Source organism: Pteronotus mesoamericanus, unplaced genomic scaffold, assembly GCF_021234165.1.
Source record: "Pteronotus mesoamericanus isolate MK-2021 breed Mesoamerican mustached bat unplaced genomic scaffold, CSHL_Meso_final contig_164, whole genome shotgun sequence".
NCBI classification, from domain to species: Eukaryota; Metazoa; Chordata; class Mammalia; order Chiroptera; family Mormoopidae; genus Pteronotus; species Pteronotus mesoamericanus.
The window spans coordinates 11,912,915-11,940,337 of NW_026555065.1; the positions used below are offsets into that span (position 1 = coordinate 11,912,915).

Sequence of the window (27,423 nt, forward strand, 5' to 3'; positions counted from 1 at the left end):
CGTCCGCACATGCCGGCCCCGGGCGGGGGGCCGCCCCCAGGCCGCGCTCCCCGCTGCCGCCGCTGAGCCCGGCCAGCCCCCGCACGCCGCCCGGCCGCCCCGAGGCCTCGTCCTCCTCCCAAACTTTGTAAAGTCGGCCCGCGTCCCTGCCGCCCTCGGCCGCGCCTCGGCTCCGAGGCTCGCCTCGCAGCCGCAGCGGCCCCGCGAGGAGGAGGAGGAGCCGCCGCCGCCGCATCAAAGAGACCGAATTCCCGCGGCCTGGGGGGGAGTCATGCTTTGCGGTCTGTAATGTCAGCGGAACAGGAGAAGGATCCCATTTCGCTGAAGAGAGTTCGAGGTAACCGAGACGGGCGCCGGATTGAGGGGGTCGGGAGAGCGGGGTGCGCGGGGGCCGCGTGCCCGGCCGCTGGGAGGCCACCGGCCTCTGTCCGGGCCTAACTCCTCGCAGCCCGCGTCCCGCCTGCGACCCGGGGCCGAGGCTGCGGTCGGAGGCGCGCGGCTCCGGCGCCCGCTCGCCCCCTAGACACCCGCGCGGAGCCCTCGCCTCCCCGACTTTGTGCTAGGAGGCAGTTGAAGCCGCACTCAGCATCCCTTCGGCCCCCCACTCCTCTTCCACCTTATTTCATTCGCAAGACACAGCACAATAGGTACCTCAGAGGGTGAGAAAGAAACACCCCCTAGCAGAGACCACGAACGATGCCCCCCCCCCAAAAGTAAGTTGGACTGCCCAAGAGTTGACGTTCTTGAAGAAGGTGCACCGGCCTTCGCGTCTCTTCCAGTATCCTCCCCCTCAACCCGCCCCCGCAAGACAAACATAACAGCTTATTTTCCTTAGGCTTAAGAGGAGAAACTCTGAAAATTCAAAATGCATTTTCTCTATTGGTTTATGGAGAAGAATCAAACCACCCGAAATCAGTTTTGTACATGATTGGTTTGTTTCTTCCTTGGACACGTTAGGCCTTTTCCTGCTGCCTTACTATCTAAGAAAAATGAGAGGAATGATGTACCAGACAAAAGATAATGCGTGTAAGTTGAAAGACCCCAAGTGCCGTCTGGAAATTTGGGTGATATCCACTAGCTCTTATTTCTAGCACTTAACAGGGTTAAGGATGAAAACCCCCAAATTGAAGTAATACCGTTTGCTCATTAAGCAAATATTTATTGAACATCTACTGTGTGCTAGGTGCTGTTCTTAGCCCTAGGATATTACAGTGAACAAAGCAAAAACACAATCATCACCCAGCAAGAGTTCACACTCTTGCGGGGATAAACAACTGATAAATAAAAGGTATAAAATATCAATGGTGAGTGCTATGGAGAAAAACAAAGCAGGGAAAGTGGTTAGGAAGTATGTATGGGGGTGGAGAGGTGGCAATTATTATAAGAGAGCCCACCTGGAACTTGATGTTTGAGCAAAGACGCAAAGGAAGTAATAGAGCAGAACTATGGGATACGTGTGGGAAGAGCAATCTCGGCAAAAGGAACAGCAAATGCAAAGGCCCTAGGTCTGGAATTTACCTAGTGTGCTCAAGCAACAGCAAAGAAGCTATTGTAGCTGGAGTGGAGTGTGCAAAGGTAATAGTAGTATGAACTGAGCTTAAGGATAAGGTGATTGTGTATGGGGCACTTGTGTGGACCCTTTAAAATACTTTGCCTTTTACTTTAATATAGGGACTGGAGGTTTTGAGCAGAAGAGTGACTGATCTGACACATTAACGGGGTTTCTCTGGGTGCTGTGTGGAAAATAGATTGTAGAGAACAAGAAAGGAAATAGGGAGGCTAGTTTGGAGGCTATTGCAGTAATCCTTTTATCCAAACAGGATTAAGTGCTTTATAAATCAGTAAGTAGTAAATTTCCAAGTCATTCATCTATTTTTGTTCCATGTGACTAGAGATTAAATATATGGAACTGGCTTTTGACACAATGAAATGTGGTATCCAAAAAACACCCACTCAAATATTTAGACAAAGATTGATTTTCTTAGCCATTTAAGCTAATACATAATTTAGAGAAGAATATTGTTTTTAAAGGCTTAATATCAGCACAATCATTTGGTGATGGTTTTCTATTTTAACTTTCTTTTCTGTTTGTGGTTGTGAGTTGCCAAATCTTTAAAGGAATAGACTTTTCTGAGATGCAATTATTCCTCTCATCTTTTTGCCATATTATTTTGCCTGTAATGATAAATTAGAGTCGAAGCAAAAGGAATAGGGCTATCAAGTTTATGGCTTTGAACTCAATTATCCATCTTAACCAAATGTAATTTTAAATAAAATGGATATATATAGATATATATATATATATTTTATTGCGGGTCAAGCACACAAATCTATCTTCATTTTGTTCCAACTGCTGCTTTTAAGTTTGGTGCCTTAACTGTTGGGAGTTGGCTTAGGTGTCTCCTCGAGAACATTATGAGAATTAAGTACCAGAGTAAAAGACAAAGTACTTTTTAAAATAAAAAGTCAATATAAGGAGGGATTTTTATAATTAGTCATTATAATACATAAAAGATACCAGAGTATGCACATGAACTCTTCTGAAGCACAGTTCTGTTGTACTTCGCTGCCCTGGAACTTTGTTATAATTTGTGTCATCAGACTGCATGCAGGATGTGGTGTTTACAGAGCATAAACTCTTGAGCAGTGCTTCTTAGACTGTTTCCCATCCACTGATATAGATAGACTTTTTAAAAAAGATTTTATTTATTTTTTAGGGAGAGTGGAAGGGAGAGAGACGAAGAGGGAGAGAAACATTGACATGTGAGAGAAACACCTATTTGTTTCCTCTCACCCACCTCTAGCTGGGGACCTGGCTTGCAACCAAGGCATGTGCCCTGTCTGGGAATCAAACCGGCAGCCTTTCAGTTCACAAGCCGATGCCCAGTTCACTGAGCCACACCAGCTAGGGCAGCTTTTTAATAGTTATATGTGTTTATTTCATGTGTGTTATAAAAATGTAAGTCAAACTTCTTGAGTAGGATAAGGCTAAGATATGGGTGTAACTCAGATATGGCAAAATTATGACATGAATGACTAAGGACTTTACAGCAACATTCTCTGCAGACCAAATGCATCATAATCCTGTGGGATGCTTATTAAAAATGCACTCTCCTGGACCTACAGAATCAGGATTCCCGGGAGATTGTTTTTCCATCTTTAATTTAACAAGATCCCCGGGTGTTCCTTACGTGCACTAATGTTTGAGAACTGCAGCTGATAGACCTAGATTGCAAAGGTGAGCGGATTACAGAAAGCTGACTTGTGGCCATCTAAACTTGTCCTGATATTTTAATATTAATTCAAAATTGTTTTTGAATGGCAAAGTATCTTACTCCTTCCTATTTTCTACCAGTTCTTACCATTCCCGGATTCTCAGCCCTTGACTATAAGACACATCCATGAGGCCCTGACCGGTGTGGCTTAGTTGGTTGTGCATTGTTCCACAAAGTGAAAAGCTGCTGGTTTGATTCCCAGTCAGGGCACATGCTTGGGTTGCAGGTTCAGTCCCCAGTCAGGTTGTGGAGGAGAAGCAACTGACTGATGTTTCTCTTTCACACTGATATTTCTCTTCCTCCCTTTCTCCCTCCCTTCCCCTCTCTTTAAATATAAATAAATAAAAATCTTTTTTTAAAAAAGGCACATCCATGAGGATAGGTTCAATATGTCAAGTATCTTTCTATTTCTCCTCAACTGCCTTGCTCACAGTAAATACCAAGTGAAGGAATGAATGAATGAATGAATATGTGAAATAACTCATTCATATATTTATGCCACTTTCTGATTGTCCATAGCCCCTCATACTACTTTCACGTACCCTTTTCTCTTAGAATGTTATGTCACACTTATTTTAACCAACAATCCCCTTCTCCAGGGTTCTTAAAACTCTTGAGTGTTGATCTGATGACAATATTCATTTGATTACTCAGCAAATATTTATTAAGCACTCATAGTGTCAGACGGTGGGAGTATATTGATTAAGAAGACATAACGCTTCTCTTGAAGACATTTATAGTCTAGTCCAGGATACTGAAAAATAAGCACACATTTGTAAACAGCATGATAAGTGAGATGACCACCTACAGGAAATAAAGGTACATATAACCTCTCTTTAAGGAAACCATGGAATATCTGGAGAAGAGTTCTAAGAAGCAATGGGACTTCATTTGTGTAAAATGATACAGGATCAACAAAGCATGAGAGACGAGAAAAGGTTCTAGGAGATCAGTGGTGATTTTGAGAAGGCACTATTGGGAGAAAACCACATTTCAAAGTAGTGAAGTTAGTGGTGCAAATGCAACTTAAAAGAAGCTTGGGTGGTAGAAAAACATAACCAATAGCTTGTTAAGAAAAAGTTTGTATGGATATATTTTTATTATTTTTTTCCTTGAAAGAAGACTTAAACATATTTTAGACTTGAAGAAGAACTTGATGTAGGAAGAGGAGAAACTAAAAAGGTGAGAAAAAGAGAGACTAATTCCTTAATATAGCATTCAGTACATATTTTAAAATATCTACTATGTGCTAGGTTCTCACTGTTCCAGAAGCTGGGGATGAAACAGATAAGACTTCTGTTCTCATAAATCAGATCTCAGCAGATGAGAGGAGAATTGCATCAAGGATGCAAATAAAGAGTTAGTTTTGAAGGAAAAAAAAAGAATTGAGAAAGGAAGACAGAAATTTAAAGAAGAAGGAAGCTGAGACATTCATTTCAGATGAAATGCTTTTAACCTCAGAAATGACATTGGAAAGGTAAGGATGTATTTTAGAATGGGGTAATAACACAGAAATGTCATAAAAGTGCTACAGGTAGATTTTACTAAAAAAACAGACTGTCTTGAATAGGTGTGTGGAGGATTTGGATTTAAATCGGAGAGGAAGCATAATTTATATAGTCAAAATCAAAGGGAAGAGAAGGAGAGAGAATGTCTAAAGAAAAGGTTTTTTTAAATTTTTGTTGTTTTGTTTTTTTAGTTGGTACATGTAAGAAGTAGGCAAGATTATTAGGAAAGTGAGCTTGGTTTTCAACACACTGAATGAATATCCCCCAGGATGTTTCCAGGGTACACAAAAGGTATAATTGTTTGGAAATGAGGCAGGTGATTGGAGTCAGAAATAGAGATCTGGAAGTTATCAGTAAACAGATGAATGCTAATTAATGCCTTGGGAGTAGGTGAGCTCACCCAAGAGAGTGAAAAGTGAGAAGAGAAAAGCAACTTTGGAAACACAGATATTTAGGAGACAAAAGGGCAAAGAGGACCCTGAGGAGCAGAAAGTGAAGGAGTAGCCAGAATTAGAGAAGAAAAACTTTAAAAGAATGGTCTCACAGATATATAAAAGGAGGAATGCATTTCTGAGAGAGAGATTAATAAATTTTATGTTGAATGTATTAAATAAAAGGAATCTATCTGTGAGATGTCCAGTATACTCTTTCTCACATAATCCCTATTTTGGTGAACATCATTCATCCAGCGACCCAAACCCATCCCCCACTCCCACTCAATAATGTCCCAAAGTTCTAGAATACCTGTCCCCTTAGTATGTTTTTGTTTGATTTTTTTAAGCTTTTATTTAATTTTTAGAGAGGAAGGGAAGGGAGGGAGAATGAGAGGCAGAGAAATATGTATGTACAAGAGAAACATTGATCAGTTGCCTCTAGGTCACCCCCAACCAGGGGCCTGGCTAGCAACCCAGGCATGTGCCCTGACCGGGAATTGAACCAGAAACCTTTCAGTTTGCAGGACAACACCAAATCCACTGAACTACACCAGTCAGGGCTCCCCGTAATATGTTTTGAACCTATTATCTCCTGGACCTTTTCATCACCACTTTAGTACAGATTTTATCTCTTTGATTATCATGATAACCCTCACTGTTTTCCTTGCCTCCCATTTTGTCCCTCTTAATCCATTTTTCACATTGCTACTGATGGTGATGAATGACTGCCATCTACTGAATACTTACCAGTTTGCTAAGTGGTTTAAATGGATCATCTTATTTTATCCTCTCACTAACCCTGTGAGTTAGGTGTTATTATCATTCTGGGTTTACAGTTAAGGCATTGTGCTCAGAGAGTTTAAGTAATGTGGTTAAGTAACATAATCAAGCTTACCCAGCTAGTAAGTGGCAAAACAAGAACTTAACTTCTAGGGCCCAAAGTCTTAGTCACTATGTTCCATTGCCATAGTGTTCCCCAAGCAGAATCAAGTCATGTTGATCTTTTTGTAAAACTTTGTAGTTGTTCCCCATTGCCTTTAGGATAAAAATCCAACCTTATATTGGCCCTTTTTTTATTTGGCCCAGGCCTACTGCTTAGTCTTCCATCCTTCATATTCCATGAAATGTTTTCCCTTGTCTTGCACTCCAGTTCTGTAATATTCACATTTCCCCTCTAAAGGAAATTGTTACGGAGTTTCTTGCCGATAAATCTTTCCTTGCAAATTCTGTTACTTCTGCTAGGCATGCCTTCTTTTTATTCCGCCTTCGGTGAGATACTCCTCTTCAAAGGATCAGCTCATCTGAAACCTCCCATGATGTCTTCCCTGACATTCCTCCCTCAGTCAAGATTAGACAGGAGTACCTTATGTTTACTCAGCATCTTGTGATCATCTTTATCATAGTGCTTACCATGTTAAATTTAAGAGTTTCAATAAAAAAAGATGAAATTGTTTCCTCTAGATTATGGCATGTTACAGGAAGGAATTATTACTTTTATTTCTATACTTACAGAAGCTCAACAAATGTTTTGAGGTCTAATTTGATAAATGTTAGCAAAGAAGTTTCAGTGAAAAAAATAATAAAGATTATATATTTAAAAATTAATTAACTTAAAACAAAACAGAGTTTTCAGTGACTTTAGGTAATATAGTCTTACTAGTTCACTTTCACCAGAGGTGTGGAACACTCACATTTTGGGAAGATTATACAGTTTTCTCTAACACTTTTATTCCAGGCACCTCAAGATGTCCAAATCATCTTTATTATCAAGGTGAGCAGTAAGGTATGGTGAAGAGTGATTTTAAGTCTTCTTTCCTGTTCCCAGTCTCTATAAACATACTAATAGCAATATTGAGAAACAGTACAGCATTTTGACTGGAGGCTGTCAAGGTTCTTATCCCACTCTGCTATTTACTAGCTGTGTGATCTTCAGCAGGTTACTTACATTCTCTATGCATCAATTTCCTCAGCTGAAAAATGAGAATAATCTCATGGAGTTCCTTGAATGATTAAAAGGGTGTGTGTGTGTGTGTGTGTGTATGTGTATAAATCACTGACAGTAGTGTCTGGTACATTGTAAGTTATCTGTAAGTGTTTACTTTTAAAATCAGAAAAAGAAAGTCTAAATATACGTTATACCTGTAGTCAAGATGGTGGCATAGGCAGACAAGGCTTGCCTCTTTGCACAATCACATCAATTACAACTAAAATATAGAACAACCATCACTCAGAACCTCCAGAAATCGAGTTAAATGGAAGTCTGACAACTATGGAATTAAAGAAACCACATCGATCCAGACTGGTAGGAAAGGCACAGATGCAGAATCGGCTAGTCCCTCACGCATGTGTGATAAAAATTCAGGAGGGGTATCTTGGGAGTGAGAAGTCCCAGTCCCCCACTAGGACCCCAGTCCACGGTTCCAGTGCCAGGAAGATAAGTCCCCAAAACCTCTGGATGCAAAAACCAGCGGGGATTGAGTCAGTGGAAGAAATTTCTGGAGCCCCAAGCAGTTCCTTTTGAAGAAGCCACACATAGACTCACCTACTCAGACTCACTCACTCTGAGCTCTGGCACCAGGGGGCAGCTTGAAAGGCACCAGTGATATACTGGGAGAAACTGAAGTATCTGGTATGAAGGCCAGCAGAGGCCATTATCCCTTTTCTAAACCCTCCCCACACAGAGCAGGCAAGGTGGTGCCATATCTGAGACTCCATCAAACTAATATTGTTTGAGCTGCCTTGGAGGTCCCCAAAAACTCCATCCCACACAATGTATGGGCCCACCCAAGCTGCCTTTCCATATGAATAGCTGATCTTGGCTCATGCTTCATAACTTCCTAAATCCTCTTAAACAACAGCTGGCCTTACTGAGTCCCAAGATAACACTAGCAGCAGCCAGCCTATATTCACAGCTTGACTTCCCCTGGGAATCTCCAAGCCCAGCACAAGTAGCTGACATCTCAGATTGCTTTATAGCTCAGACACGGTGGCACTGGGCAAAACAGAGGTGGGGCAGACCTTGGCCTGCACCCCCAGAAAACACCAGGGCCAGCACACCAAGTGGACAACTACAGACGTTGGAGCACCACCACCCTGCCCCAGCACAGGTGATCCTCCATGGAGGGATGAGGTTGGTGGTAAGTGGTCAGAACCAAACCTTGCAGCTGACTGGCCTGGGTAAATCCCTCCCATTGATCTGCCAACAGCAACCAAGGCTCAACTATACAAGGAGGGTGTACTCAGAAGGGTGAATCTCGAGTACCCAGCTTGGTTGGTAGGGGAGGCTGTGCCATTGGACCCCACAGGACACCTACTACATTAGGCCACACTACCAAGGCATAGAGTGAAAGCAGCTCTACCTAATACATAGAAACAAACACAGGGAGGTTGCCAAAAGGAGGAGAAAAAGAAACATGGCCCAAATGAAAGAACAGCTCAAAACTCCAGGAAAAGAATAAAGTAACAAGGAGATAGCCAACCTATCAAATGCAGAGTTCAAACCACTGGTAATCAGGATGCTCACAAATGATTGAGTGTGGCCACTTAACAAAGGAAGAAGTGAATGAAGGCTATACACAGTGAAAGAAGACAAATATACAGGAAACCAACAGTGAAGGGAAGGAAACCGGGACTCAGATCAACAATTTGGAACAAAAGGAAGAAATAAACATTCAACCACAACAGAATGAAGAAACAAGAATTCAAAAAAATGAGGAGAGGCTTAAGAACCTCTGGAACAGCTTTAAATGTTCCAACATCTGAATCATAGGTATGCCAGAGGAGAAGACCAAGGAATTGAAAATGTAAATGAAAAAATAATGAAAGAAAACTTCCCTAATCTGGTGAAGGGAATAGACATACAAGCCCAGGAAGCTCAGAGAATCTCAAACAAATTGAGCCCAGAGAGGAACATACCAAGACACATCATAATTAAATTATCCAAAATTAAAGATAAGGAGAGAATCTTAAAAGCAGCAAGAGAAAAGGAGACAGTTTCTTACAAAGGAGTTCCCGTAAGACTATCAGCTGATTTCTGAAAAGAAACCTTACAGGCAAGAAGGGGCTGGAAAGAAATATTCAAAGTCATGAAAGGCAAGGACCTGCACCCAAGATTACTCTATCCAGCCAAGGTATTATTTAGAGTGGAAGGGCAGATAAAGTGCTTCCCAGATAAGGTGAAGCCAAAGGAGTTCATCATCACCAAGCCCTTATTATATGAAATGTTAAAGGGACTTACCTAAGAAAAAGAAGATCAAAACTATGAACATTAAAATGATAACAAAATCACAGTTATCAACAACTGAACCTAAAAAAAAACAAAAAACAAAAACAAACTAAGCCAACAACTAGAACAGGAACAAAATTAAAGAACTGGAGATTACTTGGAGGGTTATCAGTGGAGAGGGATGGGGGAAGAATGGGGGAAAAGGTACAGGGAATAAGAAGCCTAATTGGTAGGTACAAAATATACAGGAGGAGGTTAAGAATAGTATAGGAAATAGAGAAGCCAAAGAACTTATTTGTATGACCCATGGACATGAATTAAGGGGGTGGGGAGATGCTGGAGGGAAGGAGAATACAGGGCAGAGGGGGATAAAGGAGAGAAAAAAAATGGGAAAACTGTAATAGTAAAATCAATAAAATATACTTTATAATGTTACCAAAGAAAGAATATGTACTTATTTGGAATAATGATGAAGCAAGTTAAAGGAACATATTAATTATAAAATAGTTTAAAATAATGCAGTCACTGTACTTATGAGAAGTCAGTGTCAAAACCAAACCATTACTGTAAGTAAAGTAAGATGAAAAAATGAAAACTAAAATATATAAAAGGCATGCTGCTATGTAGTGTTCAGAGAATAATGCCCTCACTCCCTTTTAAGGACTTGGGGGCCAGTAGTGATTGAGTCTTTAAAAGGTGGAATAAAGGGGTTAAAATTAGACCTAAGAAGATAAAAAAAAGGCCTAAAGAAAATAATAAGAGGCCTAAATAAAATAATCTGCATTTTACAAAAATAAAACATACTTACAAATAAAAACAATAATTTTATATTTATAAATGGATTTTGTATAAAGTATCTTTAATTTGTGGAATCTTTAGATGGGAAATACTTCATTTAAGAGATTATACTCTTCTATAAGACTTTGAGGAGAAATACAATTTAAGCTTTCAGCTCTAGATAAAGGTTAAAGGATGAAAAGAGAGGTAAGAGTGTTATTTTGCTTAATTGAAATTGATTGGCATAATACAGGATAATAATATGTAGACAGATAAAATTACTTTCTTACAATGAAAGAAGCTTCTCATTCTATTCTGACATCATTATTTCCCACTAGGCAGGTGGGAGTGAGACAATGAGGTGAAGAAATTCCACAGTTTCCCTTTTCTCACAGTTTGGCAGTTTCCCTTTTCTCGATTCTGTGCCCCACAACTCTTATTTCTGGTTGATCTGTCATTGCTCACCTTGCAAAGTTAGCAGCAACAGGTATATAGAGCAGACAGAGAGAAGCTTTGGAGAAGTCATTAGGGTAACCCAAATAACTAGTTTTATAACTACTACTTTCCCTTCCCGAATTCAGTGAATTCTGACCTTTCACTTCATTTTTTAAAAATACTTTATAGTTATTCTATTATAGTTGTCCCCATTTCCCCCCTTTTCCCTTCTCCATCTAGCCCACCCCCTGCTCCCACAGTCAATCCCTACCCTGTTGTCCATGTTCATGGGTCATTCATACATGTTTCTTGACTAATCCCTTCCTCTTCTTCCCACCCTTATCTTCCCTTCCCCTCTCCCTTCTGGTTGCTATCAGCCTGTTCCTTGTTCCCATGCCTCTGGTTCTATTTTGCTCATTTGTTTGTTTTGTTCATTAGGTTCCTGTTATAGGTGAGATCATATGGTATTTGTATTTCACTGTCTGGCTTATTTCACTTAGCATAATGGTCTCCAGTTCCATCTATGCTGTCACAAAAGGTAGGCATTCCTTCTTTCTTTTTGTTGCAAAGCATTCCATCACTTCAGTTTTGAAGAGTGAGAATCATAGAAATTCTTAGTAGCTTATTTTCTCATTAGCACCGATGAACATGAATGTGAACATGAATTATGTCATGGAACAGAATCACAAGTATTACAGATAGGAGAAGGAAGGGAATAGGAAAGACCAAGGGTCAGAGCCATTGGAAGTGTTAGCTGGTTCCCAACTTAATGGTGGTTTGACTTTCAATTTTTCAGCTTTACAATGGGGTGAAAGTAGTACGCATTCAGTGAAAATCATACTTCAAATTTTGAACTTTGATCTTTTCCTGGGCTGTTGATACACAGTAAGATACTATCATGATGCTGGGCAGCAGCAGTGAGCCACAGCTCCTAGTCAGCCAGGTGATTATAAAGGTAAACAACCAATGCTCTAAAGTGTACTATGTTTCCAGTGTGTTTTGGATATTACATCCTGAGCATGTTTAAGATAGGGTAGCCTAAGCTATGATGTTTGGTAGGTTAGGTGCATTTTGACCTTTGATATTTTCAACTTACAATGGATTTATTGGGACATAACCCCACCATAAGTTGAGGGACATCTGAATAGTTAATTCTTTGGAAGAACAGGTAAGTGGGAGAAGAGAGACCAGTGGGAATTTGAATATTTGTTTTATGGAGGGAAATACTAGATTCTTAATAAAAAAATTAATGTCATGAAACTCAATTTTTTAAAAAGAATTTTAGTTGGTTTTGTTCACAGATCTCTTGAAAATAATGAGTTTATTTAATTGATTCAAAATGGCCCTGACTGGTGTGGCTCACTTGTTTGGGCATCATCCTGCAAAGCGAAAGGTTCCTGGTTCAACTCCTAGTCAGGGTACATGCCCAGGTTGCAGGTACAGTCCCAGGCAGTGCACCTATGAGAAGTAACCAATTGACATTTCTCTCTTGAATTGAGTTTCTGTCCCACTCTCTCTCCCTCCCTTCCCCTCTTTCTAAAAATCAATGGGCATGTCCTTTGGTGAGGATTTTAAAAAAAAAAAAAAAAAAGTAAAACAAAGCTACTTTGAAGAATCTCTTTTTTAATTCCAAGTGAAATGAAGCAAAACAGTTTTTTAAAAACAGCAAAAATGGCCCTGGCTGGTGTGGCTCAGTGGGTTGAGTGCTGGCCTGCGAACTGAAAGGTCACTGGTTTGATTCCCAGGCAGGGCACATGCCTGGATTGTGGGCCAGGTCCCCAACTCAGGGCATGTGAGAGTCAACCAATGGATGTATCTCTCGCACATCGAAGTTGCTGTCCATCTCTTTCTCTCTCCTTTCCCCTCTCTAAAAATTAATAAATAAAATCTTTAAAAAGTAAAAATAGTAAATGTGTTCAACAATAGCAACTACCACAGGAAATGGCACAGCCCGAAACAAAAAATCTGGAATAGGGTGAATGCACTGTCTTAGGCTTCTATGACAACCCCTGCCCCTTGGAAGCTGGTGATTTATAGAATTTTTTAGAATTCTCACTAATAACCTCAAGTCTGTAGAGAGGCAAATTAAATCAGCATTCTTATTTCTCACTCCTTTGAGTAAGAAAAATGAGTGAAATAGAGAAAATTAAAAAAACAAAGCAAGGACTGTCTATCTCTGACACGTCTTAAGGGATACACACTTGAATCAGGGATCAGGGGACAGAAGAGATCTCCCCCATGTAAATGGATTACTGCATACCCCAACTAAGTAGTTAGATGTGCATTTAATAAGGCCTCAGAATTAAGAGTCTGGATATTCCAAAGAAACACAAAAAGTTGATCATACTAATATAGGCAAACATTCATAAAGAGACTATTAGCAGATACAGTCATATAAAAATTATAACATAAAAATGAGTAAGTTGGGTTTATTTCAGGAGTGTCAGGCTGTGTGAAACATTAAAATAATTTAAAGGAAAAAAAATCATGTGATTATTTCAATAGATACAGCATGCTACCTAAGCCAAGCAATGAATCTTAGGTGTGAATAAAAGGGACTCAAACAACACCTATGTTAATCAGACCAAATAATAAAAATAAAACATCTGGGCAAAGTTGGAAGATTTTTTTAAAAAGAACCCTAGTCTGATTGCTCAGTTGGTTGGAACATGGTCCCATATACCAAAAGATTGTGGGTTTGATCCTGGTCAGGATTAGTACAGGAGGCAACCAGTTGATGTTTCTCTCTCACATCGAAGTTTCTTTTCTCTCCCTATTTCTCTCTCTAAAAAAAAAAACCCAATAAATATATCCTCATGTAATGATTAAAAAAAAGAGAACTATGCAAACATACTATAGCAAACTAATCAACTAACAAAGAAAACAAAAACAGCCTGCAGAAGATGAGGAATCCATAACCTACATACAGAAGGAGATACCTCACATGTACTTCAAGTGGTAACATATTTTAAGAATGTATAAATTAGAAATAAGGAACAGAATAGACTATTAACAAATTTATAATAGTTCCAAATAATCATATTAAATGCAGATGAAAATGACAAAATCAGAAGAGCTAACTTGGAGCCAAAAATTTCTCTAGCATAATATTGAGTGCCCCTGAAATAGAGCACTCAACAAATAGAGCAGGAAAGCATTCAAAGATACAATAAAAGCAAACTACCTGAAATGAAGAATTGACTCTAAAGATAGAAAATATTCTGCTAAAATAAGATAGGATTCTATATTATCCTCAACTTTCAGAGCAGGAAGTCAGTCAATGCTATCTAAAATTGAAAAAAGAAAAACTATAGTTTCTTCCACAGTGCTTTTTTTTATTATTGTTGTTCAGTTATAGTTGTCTCACCTTTTTCCCTGTTGTTTTTCCCTGCCCCACCCCCCACTGCCACAGTCAATGCCTATCCCATTGTACTAGCCCATGAGTCCTCTATTCATGTTCCTCAATTTGCCCCTTTGTTGGGAAATGCCCTGTCTGGTTTCAGGAACTGTAGCCTCCCTGACAGGCGAGAGGGCCCCAAGGCTGGAAATAATCAAGGAGGGCTTGGGAAAACAAGCCACTGAGGAGACGAAACCTGTCCCCTTGGTGGGGGTGCAGCCCCTGCCTCCCTCATAACACCCTGCTTGGCCTTGTGATCATTGGTTGTTGATGACTGGTAAGTTCTCTCATGAGGAGAAACAACCTAAGACAGGTATTGGCCGGTAGAGGCAGCAGACATGGACTTGTGGGACATGGAGAAAGGGCAAGAGGCCCACACCCCTCAGCTCGGCTTGGACATGGCCAGAGTCTTCATTCTATCTGAAAGAAGTCTGCTTACCTCTTGGTGGCTCTGCCCCACCTGCCTGGCTCAGGCTTGAAGCAATACTAAAGTCAGGTACAGCCCTAAATGGATCAGGCGGTTCCGGCGTTCCCCGGGGACAATCAGGCCTAGAAGTAAGTTCCTCTAAGCCTGCTTTGTTTTACCCTCAAAAGCAATGATAACCCTGGCTTCTACTGGGAAGGAGATTTACATTATTCATAGGCCCTGACCTGAGGCAGATATCTTGTGTTCCTCCAGATCGCTTGTGTTATCTATGATCTCTATTTGTTTTCTGTAAACATAGCCTTTTGACATTGATTGATGAGCTTTGTTGTGTACCCCTGGGCACGTGTTTCTCAATAAAAGTTTTTGGACACGGGTTTGGAACATTCTTTCCCTTAGAGGGAAAAGCCATGTCCCCTCTCCTGGCAAACAGAGAAGTGTTTGTGATGACTCATGTTTATTCCCCCCATCCATGACATCCCCAGGATGGGCTCTGCGGGAATCAGAGCCCCACTTCCTCCTCAGCTGGCTCTGGACAGTAACCCTCAGATCCAGGAGCTCTGCACTCCACCATGGTGCTCCCCACAATGCGTTGCTCCCTGCGACACCCCTTCCCCTTCTTTCCCCCATTATTCTCCTCCCCTCTCCCCTCTGATCACTGTCAGTTTGTTCTTTATTTCCATGTCTCTGGTTCTATTTTGCTCATTTGTTGATTAGGTTCCACTTATAGGTGAGATCATATGGTATTTATCTTTCATTGCCTGGCTTACTCTACTTAGCATGATGTTCTTCAGTTCCATCCATGCTGTCATGACAGGTAGGAGTTCCTTCTTCCTTTTTGCTGTGTGGTATTCCATTGTGTAAATGTACCACAGTTTTTTGATCCACTCATTTACTGATGGTCACTTACGCTGTTTCCAGTGCTTGGCTATTGTAAATCATGCTGCTATGACCATTGGGGTGATAGGTTCTTTGGAATTGGTGTTTCAGGATTCTTAGGACATAATCCCAGCAGTGGGATCACTGGATCAAATGCAGTTCCATCTTTAGTTTTCTGAGAGAATTCCATACTGTTTTCCAAAGTAGCTGCTCCAGTCTGCATTCCCACCAACAGAGTATGAGGGTTCCCTTTTTGCCACAACCTTGCCAGCACTTGTAGTTTCTTGATTTGTTAATGATGCCCATTCTAACTCGTGTGAAGTGGTATCTCATTGTGGTTTTAATTTGCATCTCTCTGATGGCTAGTGATGTTGAGCATTTTATCATGTGTCTATGGGCCTGCTGTATGTCCTCCTTGGAGAACTGTCTATTCAGGTCCTTTGTCCATTTTTAAATTGGATTGTTTGTCTTCCTGGTGTGGAGGTATGTGAGTTCTTTATATATTTTGGAGATCAAACCCTTGTCTGAGGTATCATTGGCAAATATGTTTTCCCATATGGTTGGCTCACTTTTCATTTTGGTTGATGTTTTCTTTAGTTGCACAGAAGCTTTTTAATTTGATGTAGTCCCATTTGTTTATTCCTTCCTTTCTATCCCTTGCCTAAGGGATGTATCAGTGAAAATACTGCTGTGTGGGTATCTGAAATTTTGCTGCCTATGTTCACCTCTAGGACTTTAATGGCATCATGACTTAGATTGGAATCTTTTATCCATCTTGAGTTTATTTTGGATTATCGTGTAAGTTGGTGGTCTAGTTTCATTTACTGTGCATGTACCTGTCTAGATCTCTCAACACCATTTTTTGAAGAGGCTATTTTTACTCCACTTTATGCTCTTTCCCCCTTTGTCAAATATTAATCCACCCTAGTGATATGGGTTTATTTCTGGGTTTTCTATTCTGTTCCATTGATCTCTGTGTCTTTTCTTATGCTATAATGCTTTTCTTAATGTCTTTTCTTAGCCTTAGGGGATTCTTTTCCAAAATTTCTATTTTAGTGAAGAAATTTTTAGCATATTTTCCAGTTTAACTTATTTCTTTTATTAAATCTCAATAAAATTATAATGTTTTCATTTAAAAATAGTATCCTATTTTTGTAAAGGTATTGCTTTTACTCTATGGAAAAGGAAAAGTTGGTAGGTACATAGTAAGCTAAGTGTCTAGAATGATGTTAACTTAGCAGTAATGATAGTTTCTGTCTGATGGGAATTAAGATATGCATCAGAGTCTAGTCATGAGACAGAAGCCAGTTGTTTTTAACAAAATATTTAATATAAAGTATTGTTAAGAGATACTAAACTGAAGTCGTAAACTAGGATACAGAAGTTTTCTCAGGTGTCAATTGTGGGAAGCAGCTAACATTCCTAAGGCTGTGGGTCAAAGGAGAGGTTGGAATTACTAAAATATATAAACCCACAGGGGAGGTGCAATGGAGCTTAAATTCGGATCTCTGAGAAGGTGGTGCTGCTTAGGCTGGTATTAATGTCTCTGGGTGTGGAGAATGGGTCCTTTGGTTCTGGGACTCCAACACCTGGTGCTAATGTCTCTGAGGTTATCACAACGAAGCTATTTGGGATAATAAGTGAGGTAGAAAACAATATTATTTTGTTCTAGATGGCTAGCCAGAACGGGTGTAGTACCTTTCCACTTAGTATTAGAATTCTTCCTTGGTGTCTCTCAACAGGGCTTTTAAAAAGTTTTTATTCACATTGATCTTACACATTTCTTAAGGTGTTTTTTTTTTTTTTTTTTGCATTTTTAAGTTAATTGCTAGCTATTTTAGTTCAGTTTAGTTTTATTTCTGTACGTGGAAACGTTCCCTCTGTTTTATCTTTTAACTGCTTGTAGTTTGTATATAAGAAAGCTCTTCATGTTTAATTATTAATGTAACATCCAGAAACCTTACTAAATTTTGTTATTGTCTGTCATAGGTTTTCACCTATGTTAATTAAACTTCTCTAAGTGGCTCTTATAGAAATCTGCTTTGTATTTTGTTATGTAGGAAACTTCTCCAACATGCTAGTTTCTCTTTATGACAAGTACCATTTCTTTTCCTGAAGTACTATTGTAAAGATATCATTACTGGTCTCCCTGCTTCTGCCCCATCTCATCACCAGGTTATTCTCAACATAACTGTTAATGGAATCTTTTTAAAAACATAAATCATGTCACTTTCCTGCTCATAATCCTTAAATGATCATCCATTGTTCTTCAAAGAGAATCCTACTCTCTTACTGTAAACTAGGTCTTAGTCTGCTTAGGCTGCCATAACAAAATACCATAGACTGGTGGCTAAAACAACAGAAATTTGTTTTCTTATAGTCTTGGAGCTAGGAAATCCAAGGCTTAGGTGCCAACCAGTTCAGTTCCTGCGGGGAGCTCTCTTCTTGTCTTGAAGATGCCCACCTTCTTTCTGTATCATCACATGGCCTTTTCTTGGTGTATGCACCTAGGAAGAGAGAGATTGCTCTCTCTTCCTCTTCTTACAAGGCTACCAATCCCATCATAAGAGCTCCACCATCATGATCTAATGTAACCCTAAGTACCTCCCAAAGACCCACCTCCAAAAACCACCAAATTGAGTTAAGGGGTCAACATATGCATTGGTGGGGTTGGGTAGGGCAGACATTCACTCCATAACAGTTTAAAATGATCTGGTCCATGACTATCTCTTCAGCCTCTTCTAGAGGTACCATCCATAATTCCTTAAAAAACACTAACCTCTGAATTTTCTCAAACACATGAAGTTCTTTTCTACTTAAAATTTCTTACACATGCTGTTTTGTCTGCCTAGAATGTCTTTCTTCAGTTCTTTACATGAATAATTTTTATTCTTTAGGTCTGAGTTAAAGTATTTCTTTCCCAAAGGCTTCCAGTCAAGATGGTAGCATAGGTGAACATGGCTCACCTCTTTACACAACCACATCAAAATTACAACTAAAACTCATAACCATCAGAAATTGAGTTGGATGGAAGTCTGACAACTACAGAATTTTAAGAAACCACATCCATTCAGACTGGAATCCCCGGGGCCAGTACATCCAGTGGATAGCTACAGACCATGTCAGAGTACCACCAGCCTGCTCCTGCATAGCTGATCCTCCATAGAGGGCAGTGGTTGGTGGTAAGTGGTCACAGCCAATCCTTGCAGCTGACTAGCCAGGTTAATCCCTCCCATTGATCTTCCAACAGCAACCAAGGCTCAACTACACAAGGAGGGTGTACTCAGCCCACATGAAGGGCGCACCTTGAGTACCCAGTTTGAGTGATAGGGGAGGCTGTGCCACTGGACCCTACAGGACACCTACTACATTAGACCACACTACCAAGGCATATAGTCAAAGCAGCTCTACCTAGTACATAGAAACAAACACAGGGAGGCTGCCAAAAGGAGGAGGAAAAAGAAACATGGCCCAAATGAAAGAAAAGATCAAAACTCTAGAAAAAGAGCTAAACAAAATGGAGATAAGCAACCTATCAGATGCAGAGTTCAAAACACTGGTTACAAGGGTGCTCAAGGAATTTAGTAAGGACCGCAGCAGCATAAAATGACCCAGTCAGAAATGAGGGATACACTAATTGAAATAAAGGACAATTTACAGGGAAATAACAGTAGAGTGGATGAAGCCAAGAATCAAATCAATGATTTGCAACATAAGGAAGCAAAAAACAATCAGAATAACAAGAAGAGCAAAGAGCCCAGAAAGAATGAGGATAATATAAGCAGTTCCTGGGACAACTTCATACTGTCCCACATTTGCATCATAGGGATGCCAGAAGGAGAAGAGTGAGAGCAAGAAATGGGAAATCTATCTGGAAAAATAGTGAAAGAAAACATCCCTAATTTGGTGAAGTAAGTAGAAATGCAAGTCCATGATCTACCTGATTATATCTGTGTAGCTGTCATGGTTGCTGAGACTTTATAATGGATTTAAAATTTTTAATATTTTATAATGGATTTTGACATAAAAAATAAATAAGTAAAATAAATCTGCATTTTAACAAAAAGAAATAAAGAAGGAAGGAACTCCTACCTTTTGGGACAACATGGGGGAAAAAAAAAAGAAATGCAAGTCCAGAAAGCACAGAGTCCCAAACAAGATGGATGCAGAGAGGACCACTCCAAGACACATTACACTGTATTTTACTGTGTATAATGTGCATTTTTTGCCCAGATTTTTGAGGAAAAATAAGGATGCACATTATACATGGGTAGTGCTAATTCCAATTCTGTATAAATGTTTTTCTTTTATTTATGCTTATGCATTAAAAGTGTAACTCTAGAAAGCAACTGTGATATCCGAATGCAAAATAATACCCTGGAATATGATAATCAGTTTTGTTTATAAATATAAAAAAATAAATAAATTGAATTAAGAAATGAAAAAAATGTTTTTCCTGAAAGTTTGGGACAAAAACATGGGTTCTTTATTCAATGTTTAAAACATTGAACATGGCAAAATATTATAACTAAAGTGCTAAAGGTTAAAGATTAAGAGAGAATCTTAAAAGCACCAAGAGAAAAGAAGTTAGTTACTTACAGGGGAATCCCCATAAGACTGCCAGATGATGTGTCAAAAGAAACGTTGCAGGATAGAAGGGATTGACAAGAAATATTCAATATCATGAAAAGCAGGGACCTACAGCCAAGATTGCTCTACCCAGCAAAGCTATCAGTTAGAATTGAACGGCAGATAAAGAGCTTTGCAGACAAGAAAAAAACTAAAGGAGTTCATCCTCACCAAACCATTACTATATGAAATGTTAAAGGGACTTATTTAAGAAAAAGAAGATCAAAACTAGAAACCATAGGATGGCAAAAATGCGCATCTATCAACAATTGGATGTATAAAACAAACTAGCAAACAAGAAGAAAAGAGACAGAATCATGGATATGGAGAGCATTTTGATGGTTGCTAGATGGAGGGGGATATGGAGGAATGGGTGAAGAGGTGAGGTGATTAAGAAGTACAAATAGGTAGTTACAGAATAGCCATGGGGTTGTAGAGTGCAGTCTAGGAAATGGAGTAGCCAAAGAATTTATGTGCATGACACATAGACATGAACAATGGTGTGGGAATTGCCTGAGGGAGTGGGTGTTGGGTGGAGGGGAAAAAAGAGGAAAACATCAGGACAACTGTAATAGCATAATTAATAAAATATAACAAAAAATAAAAATAAATATTCCTTTCCCAGAGTCCACATATCTGAGAAGGTCTTCTCTATTCTCTGTCAGTTCATTGGATTTATTTATTAATCCATTACAAATGTGTATCTGTATATGTGTATACATAATTTTACTCTCTCTACTTTTGTATATGTTCAGAATTCTACATTTAAGATTTTTAATGGGAAAAATTCCATTGATAATTTTTTTTAATTTCTTAAATTCACAGTCAGGGTTTTGCCTTTGCTTGATCATACACTATTAAGAAAATAATCCTCTTTAAGAATTAAAAGGCACAGGTCTAGAAATGACTTGTATCTAAAGATATGTATATGTGGATACTCATTCCAGAACAGCAAAGGTTTAGAAACAACCTAGATATCAATGGGGGTGAGAAGAGTTTAATGAATTTTGGCATAATCATACTATGAAATACCACTCAGTTATTAGAGAATGGAGCATTTATGAAATGTAATAGGTAATGACATGGAATGATTTCCAAGCATGGTATAGACCATTGTGTATAGTATGCATACCATCATTTGTGTCCATTTGTAACCAAAAAGATACATACTATACTGGCATTTATCTGGATAATCTTAGGAAAGTTAGACCAAAATCTAGTAACAATGACTGTCTCAAGGACAGGGAACCATGTAGCTGAAGGTTTAAAGGCAGGATGGAGACTTTTTTTTCACTGAAAGAATGACCAAAAAAACCCCCCAAAACTTTGGAAGTAGAGATGAATGATTGTTTCAGTCTGGAATTATGGAGATTTTTTGAAGAAAGATAATAAAAATTTAGTATTGCTTTTCTCTTAACAAAAATAGAAAATATATAAATAGTTAATTATAATAGATATTGCTATGAGACATATAAAATGATTTCAGTTATAAGTGGAAATATTGTCTGGATTTTATTTATTTTCAGGTGGTGATAGTGGACTGGATGGGTTAGGAGGACCAGGTGTACAGCTGGGAAGCCCAGATAAAAAAAAAAGAAAGACAAATACACAGGTAAATCGACATTTTCTTGCAATAGCACTTTTTCTTTGCTGATATGATCAGGTTGATGAGGTAAACTTAAATTTGGTCATGGGTTTTGTTTCCTATTCTCATTCAGAACCTAATAATGAATTAACTCTACAGTGATTGTATTTTTTTACTCGTGGCTGTTGCTGGACCATAGATCTAGAGTGGATATTGCAAGAGGAAAGTGTAGGCAGACAAATTAAAATGCTTATTTTTAAATCTAATTTAAAATACATTGACACCTGTATTATTTTAATTTTAAAAGGTGGAAAATATATTTGGACACAAGTTTAACTTGAAGAAATAATGTTCAACTATCATAATAATTCAGTAGCATGTGCATATCATGAAACAATCATGGTAGACGTATCTTTTGTCTATAACCTGTGGTTGTAAATACAGGCTTTCATGGCTTTATTCTCTATAAATTTGATGCACTCTTTTTATGATAAAGACTGAATAAATGTGATGTATGTATGGATGACTTTTTTTCCATTTTGACCACCATCTGTTAATCTTGCAGTGTGACAAAAACTGGCAGTTTATTTTTCCATTCTGAGGCCTCGAGCTTAGTGCTTTAGGAATAAATTAATAGCTATTCCCTGAAACTAAGCAAGAAAAAAAATTTTAGATCTGTTGATTATTTAATTTTATGGTTATTTAAGGGTATAAAAGGTATTTTTAGTTAGAATTTTAAGTGAAAGATTCTAGAGTTATAGGCAAACATATTAAATGAAAATTATAAAGAATTTTCTTTGAAGGATAAATACTTTTGGAGTTTGAAGTAACAATGGATTTGCACTCAGAAAAGCACATCTTATTTCCTTTTCTAAATTAAAGAAACCTACATGTTTTTCTCATTAAATATAATTATATATAAATATTGGGTTGGCCAAAAAGTCCATGTACTTTTTTCCATAAAATAAAAGACATATTTTTCATTTTCACCAATAACTTTATTGATTTGGATATTTTGGGTATGTCAGCTATTTCCTGTGTGGTATAACATTGACTGTTCTCAAGTAATATCTCGATTGGATTGCTCTCAACTTCAACTGGTCTACCCGACTGTGGAGCATCATCCAGCAAGAAATCTCCAGCATGAAATTTCACAAACCACTTTTGGCACGTTCCATCAGTCGCAGCACCTTCTCCATACACTGCACAAATCTTTTTGCATTTCAGTTGCATTTTTACCTTTCTTGAAAAAAGCATAATATGCTGAAAATGTTGCATATTTTCTTTCATCTTCAATATTAAAATGACTATACAAAAATTCACCAATTTTGATAAGTTTTTTAAAATGCTTGCTGATATAACAGCTGTCACAATACAATCTAACAAAATTATTTTGAATGAAGTCCAAGACAACTAAGCACTACTAGAGACATCTTATGGGAAAGAAAACTAACTATTCGGCCAACCCAATATTATTTCAAATTGAAAAGTCCAGTGCAGTCTATGGCCATACCACCCTGAACACACCTGATCTCATCTGATCTCGGAAGCTAAGCAGGGTCGGGTCTGGTCAGTACTTGGATAGGAAAAGTCAAGTGAAGAATTAAATTTTATAATACAACAAGAAAAATTTGACTAAAACTAGATTTGTAAGTGTTAAGATTTTTTAACAGGACAATTTTAATGATGTTTTTGATCAAAAACATGTATTTTACTTTACATTCTCATTTCAGGGGCCTTCTTTTCCTCCATTGTCTGAGTATGCTCCACCACCGAATCCAAACTCTGACCATCTAGTGGCTGCTAATCCATTTGATGACAACTATAATACTATCTCCTATAAACCACTACCTTCATCAAATCCATATCTTGGCCCTGGTTATCCTGGTTTCGGAGGCTATAGCACATTCAGAATGCCACCTCATGTTCCTCCGAGAATGTCTTCCCCATACTGTGGTCCTTACTCACTCAGGAATCAACCACACCCATTTCCTCAGAATCCTCTGGGCATGGGTTTTAATCGACCTCATGCTTTTAACTTTGGGCCACATGATAATTCAAGTTTTGGAAATCCATCTTATAATAATGCACTAGGTCAGAATGTTAATATGCCTAATCAACATTTTAGACAAAATCCTGCTGAAAACTTCAATCAGATTCCTCCACAGAATGCTGGCCAGGTATCTAATCCTGACTTGGCATCTAACTTTGTCCCTGGAAATAATTCAAATTTTACTTCTCCATTAGAGTCTAATCATTCTTTTATTCCTCCCCCAAACACTTTTGGTCAAGCAAAAGCACCACCCCCAAAACCAGACTTTAATCAAGGAGCAACCAAAAGCACTAATCAAAATTCCTCTGCTCATCCACCTCACTTAAATATGGATGACACAGTGAATCAGAGTAATATTGAGTTAAAAAATGTTAATCGAAACAATGCAGTAAATCAAGAGAATAGCCGTTCGAGTAGCACTGAAACTACAAACAACAGCCATGCGAATGGGACACAGAGTAAGCCACGACAACCTAGAGGTGCAGCAGACACGTGCACCACTGAGAAAAGCAATAAATCCTCTCTCCACCCAAGCCGTCATGGCCATTCTTCTTCCGACCCAGTGTATCCTTGTGGAATTTGTACAAACGAAGTAAATGATGATCAGGATGCCATTTTATGTGAAGCCTCTTGTCAAAAATGGTTTCATCGGATCTGCACTGGAATGACTGAAACAGCTTATGGCCTGCTAACAGCAGAAGCGTCAGCAGTATGGGGCTGTGATACTTGTATGGCTGAGAAAGATGTCCAGTTAATGCGCACTAGAGAAACTTTTGGTCCACCTGCAGTGGGCAGTGATGCTTAATCACAGGCATTAACTGAAGTGGACGTTTTCCCCCTGTGTATGACAAAGGTTCAGTGACACAGGATTTTAAATGTTTTACAATATTTTTTTAAATGCACATGAAAAAAGATTATTTACCTTTTAGTTTTTATTACTATTCACTTCATTACTAGTGCAAATTTTGTGTTGTCTTCGTTTGCGATCTTAAATGAGAGTAATGTATAGGAGGGTGCTTTAGAAACTACTATACATGTAAACACTAGTTGTTCTTAATCGTAAACATAAAAGCCTCTTGAAGTTTCAAAATAATATATAGCAAATGTAGGCAAGTGTTGACTTTTAGAAGTTAGGACCATTGAAAAGTATATTTCAGTTCTGAACTTTGGTGATACCACACTGAACATTTATTTCAAAAACTTTTTCAAGGATTCATTTAACATGTTTTCAGAAAAAAAAAGTGTAGCTATCACATGGAAGAAAGTGTACATTTTAATGGCTGTTTTAAAAAATTATAATAAAGTATGACACCAGATTGCCCCCTAACTAGGGTCCTTGAAATTAGTGACTTTTGTATTTCGAGTCAGTCTCTTCAGAGTATCTGTACAGATAATGAGACAAGTGTTAGCATATAGTCGATGCTCAGTAAGTATTTGTTGATTAACTTGTGGATTGTATCACATGAAATTGCTAATATTAGATCAGTTCAAAATTGACTTCAGTTAGTAGAGTTGACATAAAGTATGTTTTTAGTTGTGTAGAATTGTAACAGTGTTAGGCTTTTCTCCATTTTCTTTGATTATTGGTCATTTTGTTACTTTTTTCCAGAGAAATAAATAATATAGTATCCTCAGGAGAATTGCAAATACTTTTAAAACATGATTCCAACCTGGAACATATTGCAAATGAGATAGGTAGATAAATTTGGCTTTAGAGCACTCTGCTGGTGAAAGAACAACTCGTTGACAGTTTGAAAAATCTTGTTCTAGGGAGCTGAATTCAAAAATGAGCCTTAAGGGAGATCAAAATCCATTTTAAGCAAAGATCAACTAAGAGCTAAGGTGAAAGCTAACTTACAAACAACAATTTAAGGCCTTGCAGCAGACAGTTTTTGCTTGACTGCAGAAAGTATAAAAATTGACCTGAAAGTATCTTCTTGAGAGATGATAAAAGAATGAAAACAGCTGGAGGTGAACTCATTCAAATTCAAAACAGCAGAAATCCAGTTGTGGAGTGGATCATAACCCATGATCAAAAAAGCCCCAGGATACTATATGACAACTGATAGCAATCTGTACAATGGTTGGATGTTGGTGAGGCTCCCAAACTTGTGCCATCGTCATTCTGACCCAAAAAGTTGTGAAGACCATACGGTAATTTATGAAAGGGATAATTAATCACTACTATTTAAACCCTCATGGAACAAGAAATTAAAATTAGACCACAAAAATCTGATTTAAAAAACATCCTTTGGTTAATAAAAATGAACCCACACTTTTACATGACAGTACTTGAGCTCATGTGTCACAGGCCACTAAAGTGAAATTGATTGAATTGGGCTATCTTGTCACATCCATGTTGGTCACCAGGCCTTTATCCAATGAACTACCATCTTTTTCATCATTGCAAGCTTTTTCTAAGAAATAACATATTCTCCAATGAAGAAGAAGTAATTGGAGGATTTCAACAATTTAAAGTCTAACAAATTATGAATTTTTATAAAAATGAAATATTTAATATCCTAATAGAAGAAATTATTACTGCTCATGGTACATATTTTAATTGAATAAAACTTTTATATATAGTGTTTTAATTTTGACCTACAAACACAGCAATTTCATATGGTACAAGGTAATATAAGTTTTTTTCCATTTTCCTGTGACTAGTTAGAGGTGAGTACAAAATATTTTCAATGGTTGTAAAATAATATATCTTTATAGTTTTAGAAAATGAAATGATATAAATTCTAACAATAGGTACTCCTTTGTGTAAAAATTTTTCCCAGTTGAAACAGGTTGAAATGCAGTATTTTTGACTGACTCTTGACATTTGATGTGTTCAGTAGCATACCTGAAGATCCCACTGTGCTTACACTGTAGATTTGTTAGAGACACAAAATTTTCTAAATATTTAAAGACCTAGTTATGTTGTTCCTGAAATCCTAGAGAGTGCCGATTATTACGACATGATGCACTGCATGCTATTTGCCCAGTCCTAGCATCAGATCATGATTTATTTTTTTTATGACTGAATGCAGTTAGATAGATATTAAGTGGAACCTTTCAACATCTGCAAGCATTAACACTTTACATGGCAGTTCTCGAGTTGTGCTCATTGTTAATTGATTATGTGGTCTTAAGACCTCTGTTGCTTAGTTTCAATAGTTGTTTTGTGAAAATGAAATTATCCCAAGCTAGTCAAAAGATGCTTGATTTGTAATGCAGTTCTTTCATTTTCTATTTCCAAGTAATTTGTTTTAACTTAAAAACAAGTGAATTTTTCTTCAGGTATTTAGGTCTTCAAAGTACCTTATTTAAATAAAAATATTTAAGTATTCAAAGAAAAACCTGTGGTTGATTTTGACAGTGAATAATAGGCAAACTATAATCATAGCTGATGAATGTTTTCATGTATTTGAATTAATTTTCTTACGAGTTCTACCTTTGTCTCTATATAACACTGAGTCAAAAATTATCTAAGTCCTTTTTGGTAGGGAAAGTAATGAACTATAAGAATGACCAGATACAATTTGCCCTATTTGACCCAAAGAAGGCTGTTATACAAATTAGTGTGGCATTCTTAATATACATGATGAGCTGCCCTAAACATTTAAAAATACTCAGTGATGAAAGGAAGTGCACACAGTTGGAATAATCTTCCACTAGCATTACACCTTTTTGGTGTAACTATTTTCCTTCACTGAAAGGCCGCATCTCTCTCTCTCTCTCTCTCTCTCTCTCTCTCTCTCTCACACACACACACACACACACACACACGCGCGCGCGCAATCTTGGAGTTTCT

General features: G+C 38.2%; 1 protein-coding gene across 1 annotated transcript; it reads left to right on the forward strand.

Annotated features, from left to right (window-relative positions):
- Positions 1 to 214: 214 nt before the first annotated feature.
- PYGO1 (pygopus family PHD finger 1) lies at positions 215 to 27,394 on the forward strand. The gene is made up of 3 exons (XM_054565390.1): positions 215 to 337; positions 21,510 to 21,595; positions 23,302 to 27,394. The coding sequence occupies exons 1-3, from the start codon at positions 289 to 291 to the stop codon at positions 24,424 to 24,426; spliced, it is 1,260 nt and encodes a 419-aa protein (XP_054421365.1). The 5' UTR covers positions 215 to 288; the 3' UTR covers positions 24,427 to 27,394.
- The last annotated feature ends 29 nt before the right edge of the window (positions 27,395 to 27,423 follow it).

Coding starts and splice junctions, on each gene's coding strand:
- PYGO1 (XM_054565390.1), top strand. CDS start 289: ATGTCAGCGGAACAGGAGAAGGATCCCATTTCGCTGAAGAGAGTTCGA. Junction 338..21,509: donor TTCGCTGAAGAGAGTTCGAG/GTAACCGAGACG, acceptor ATTTATTTTCAG/GTGGTGATAGTGGACTGGAT. Junction 21,596..23,301: donor AAAGAAAGACAAATACACAG/GTAAATCGACAT, acceptor TTCTCATTTCAG/GGGCCTTCTTTTCCTCCATT.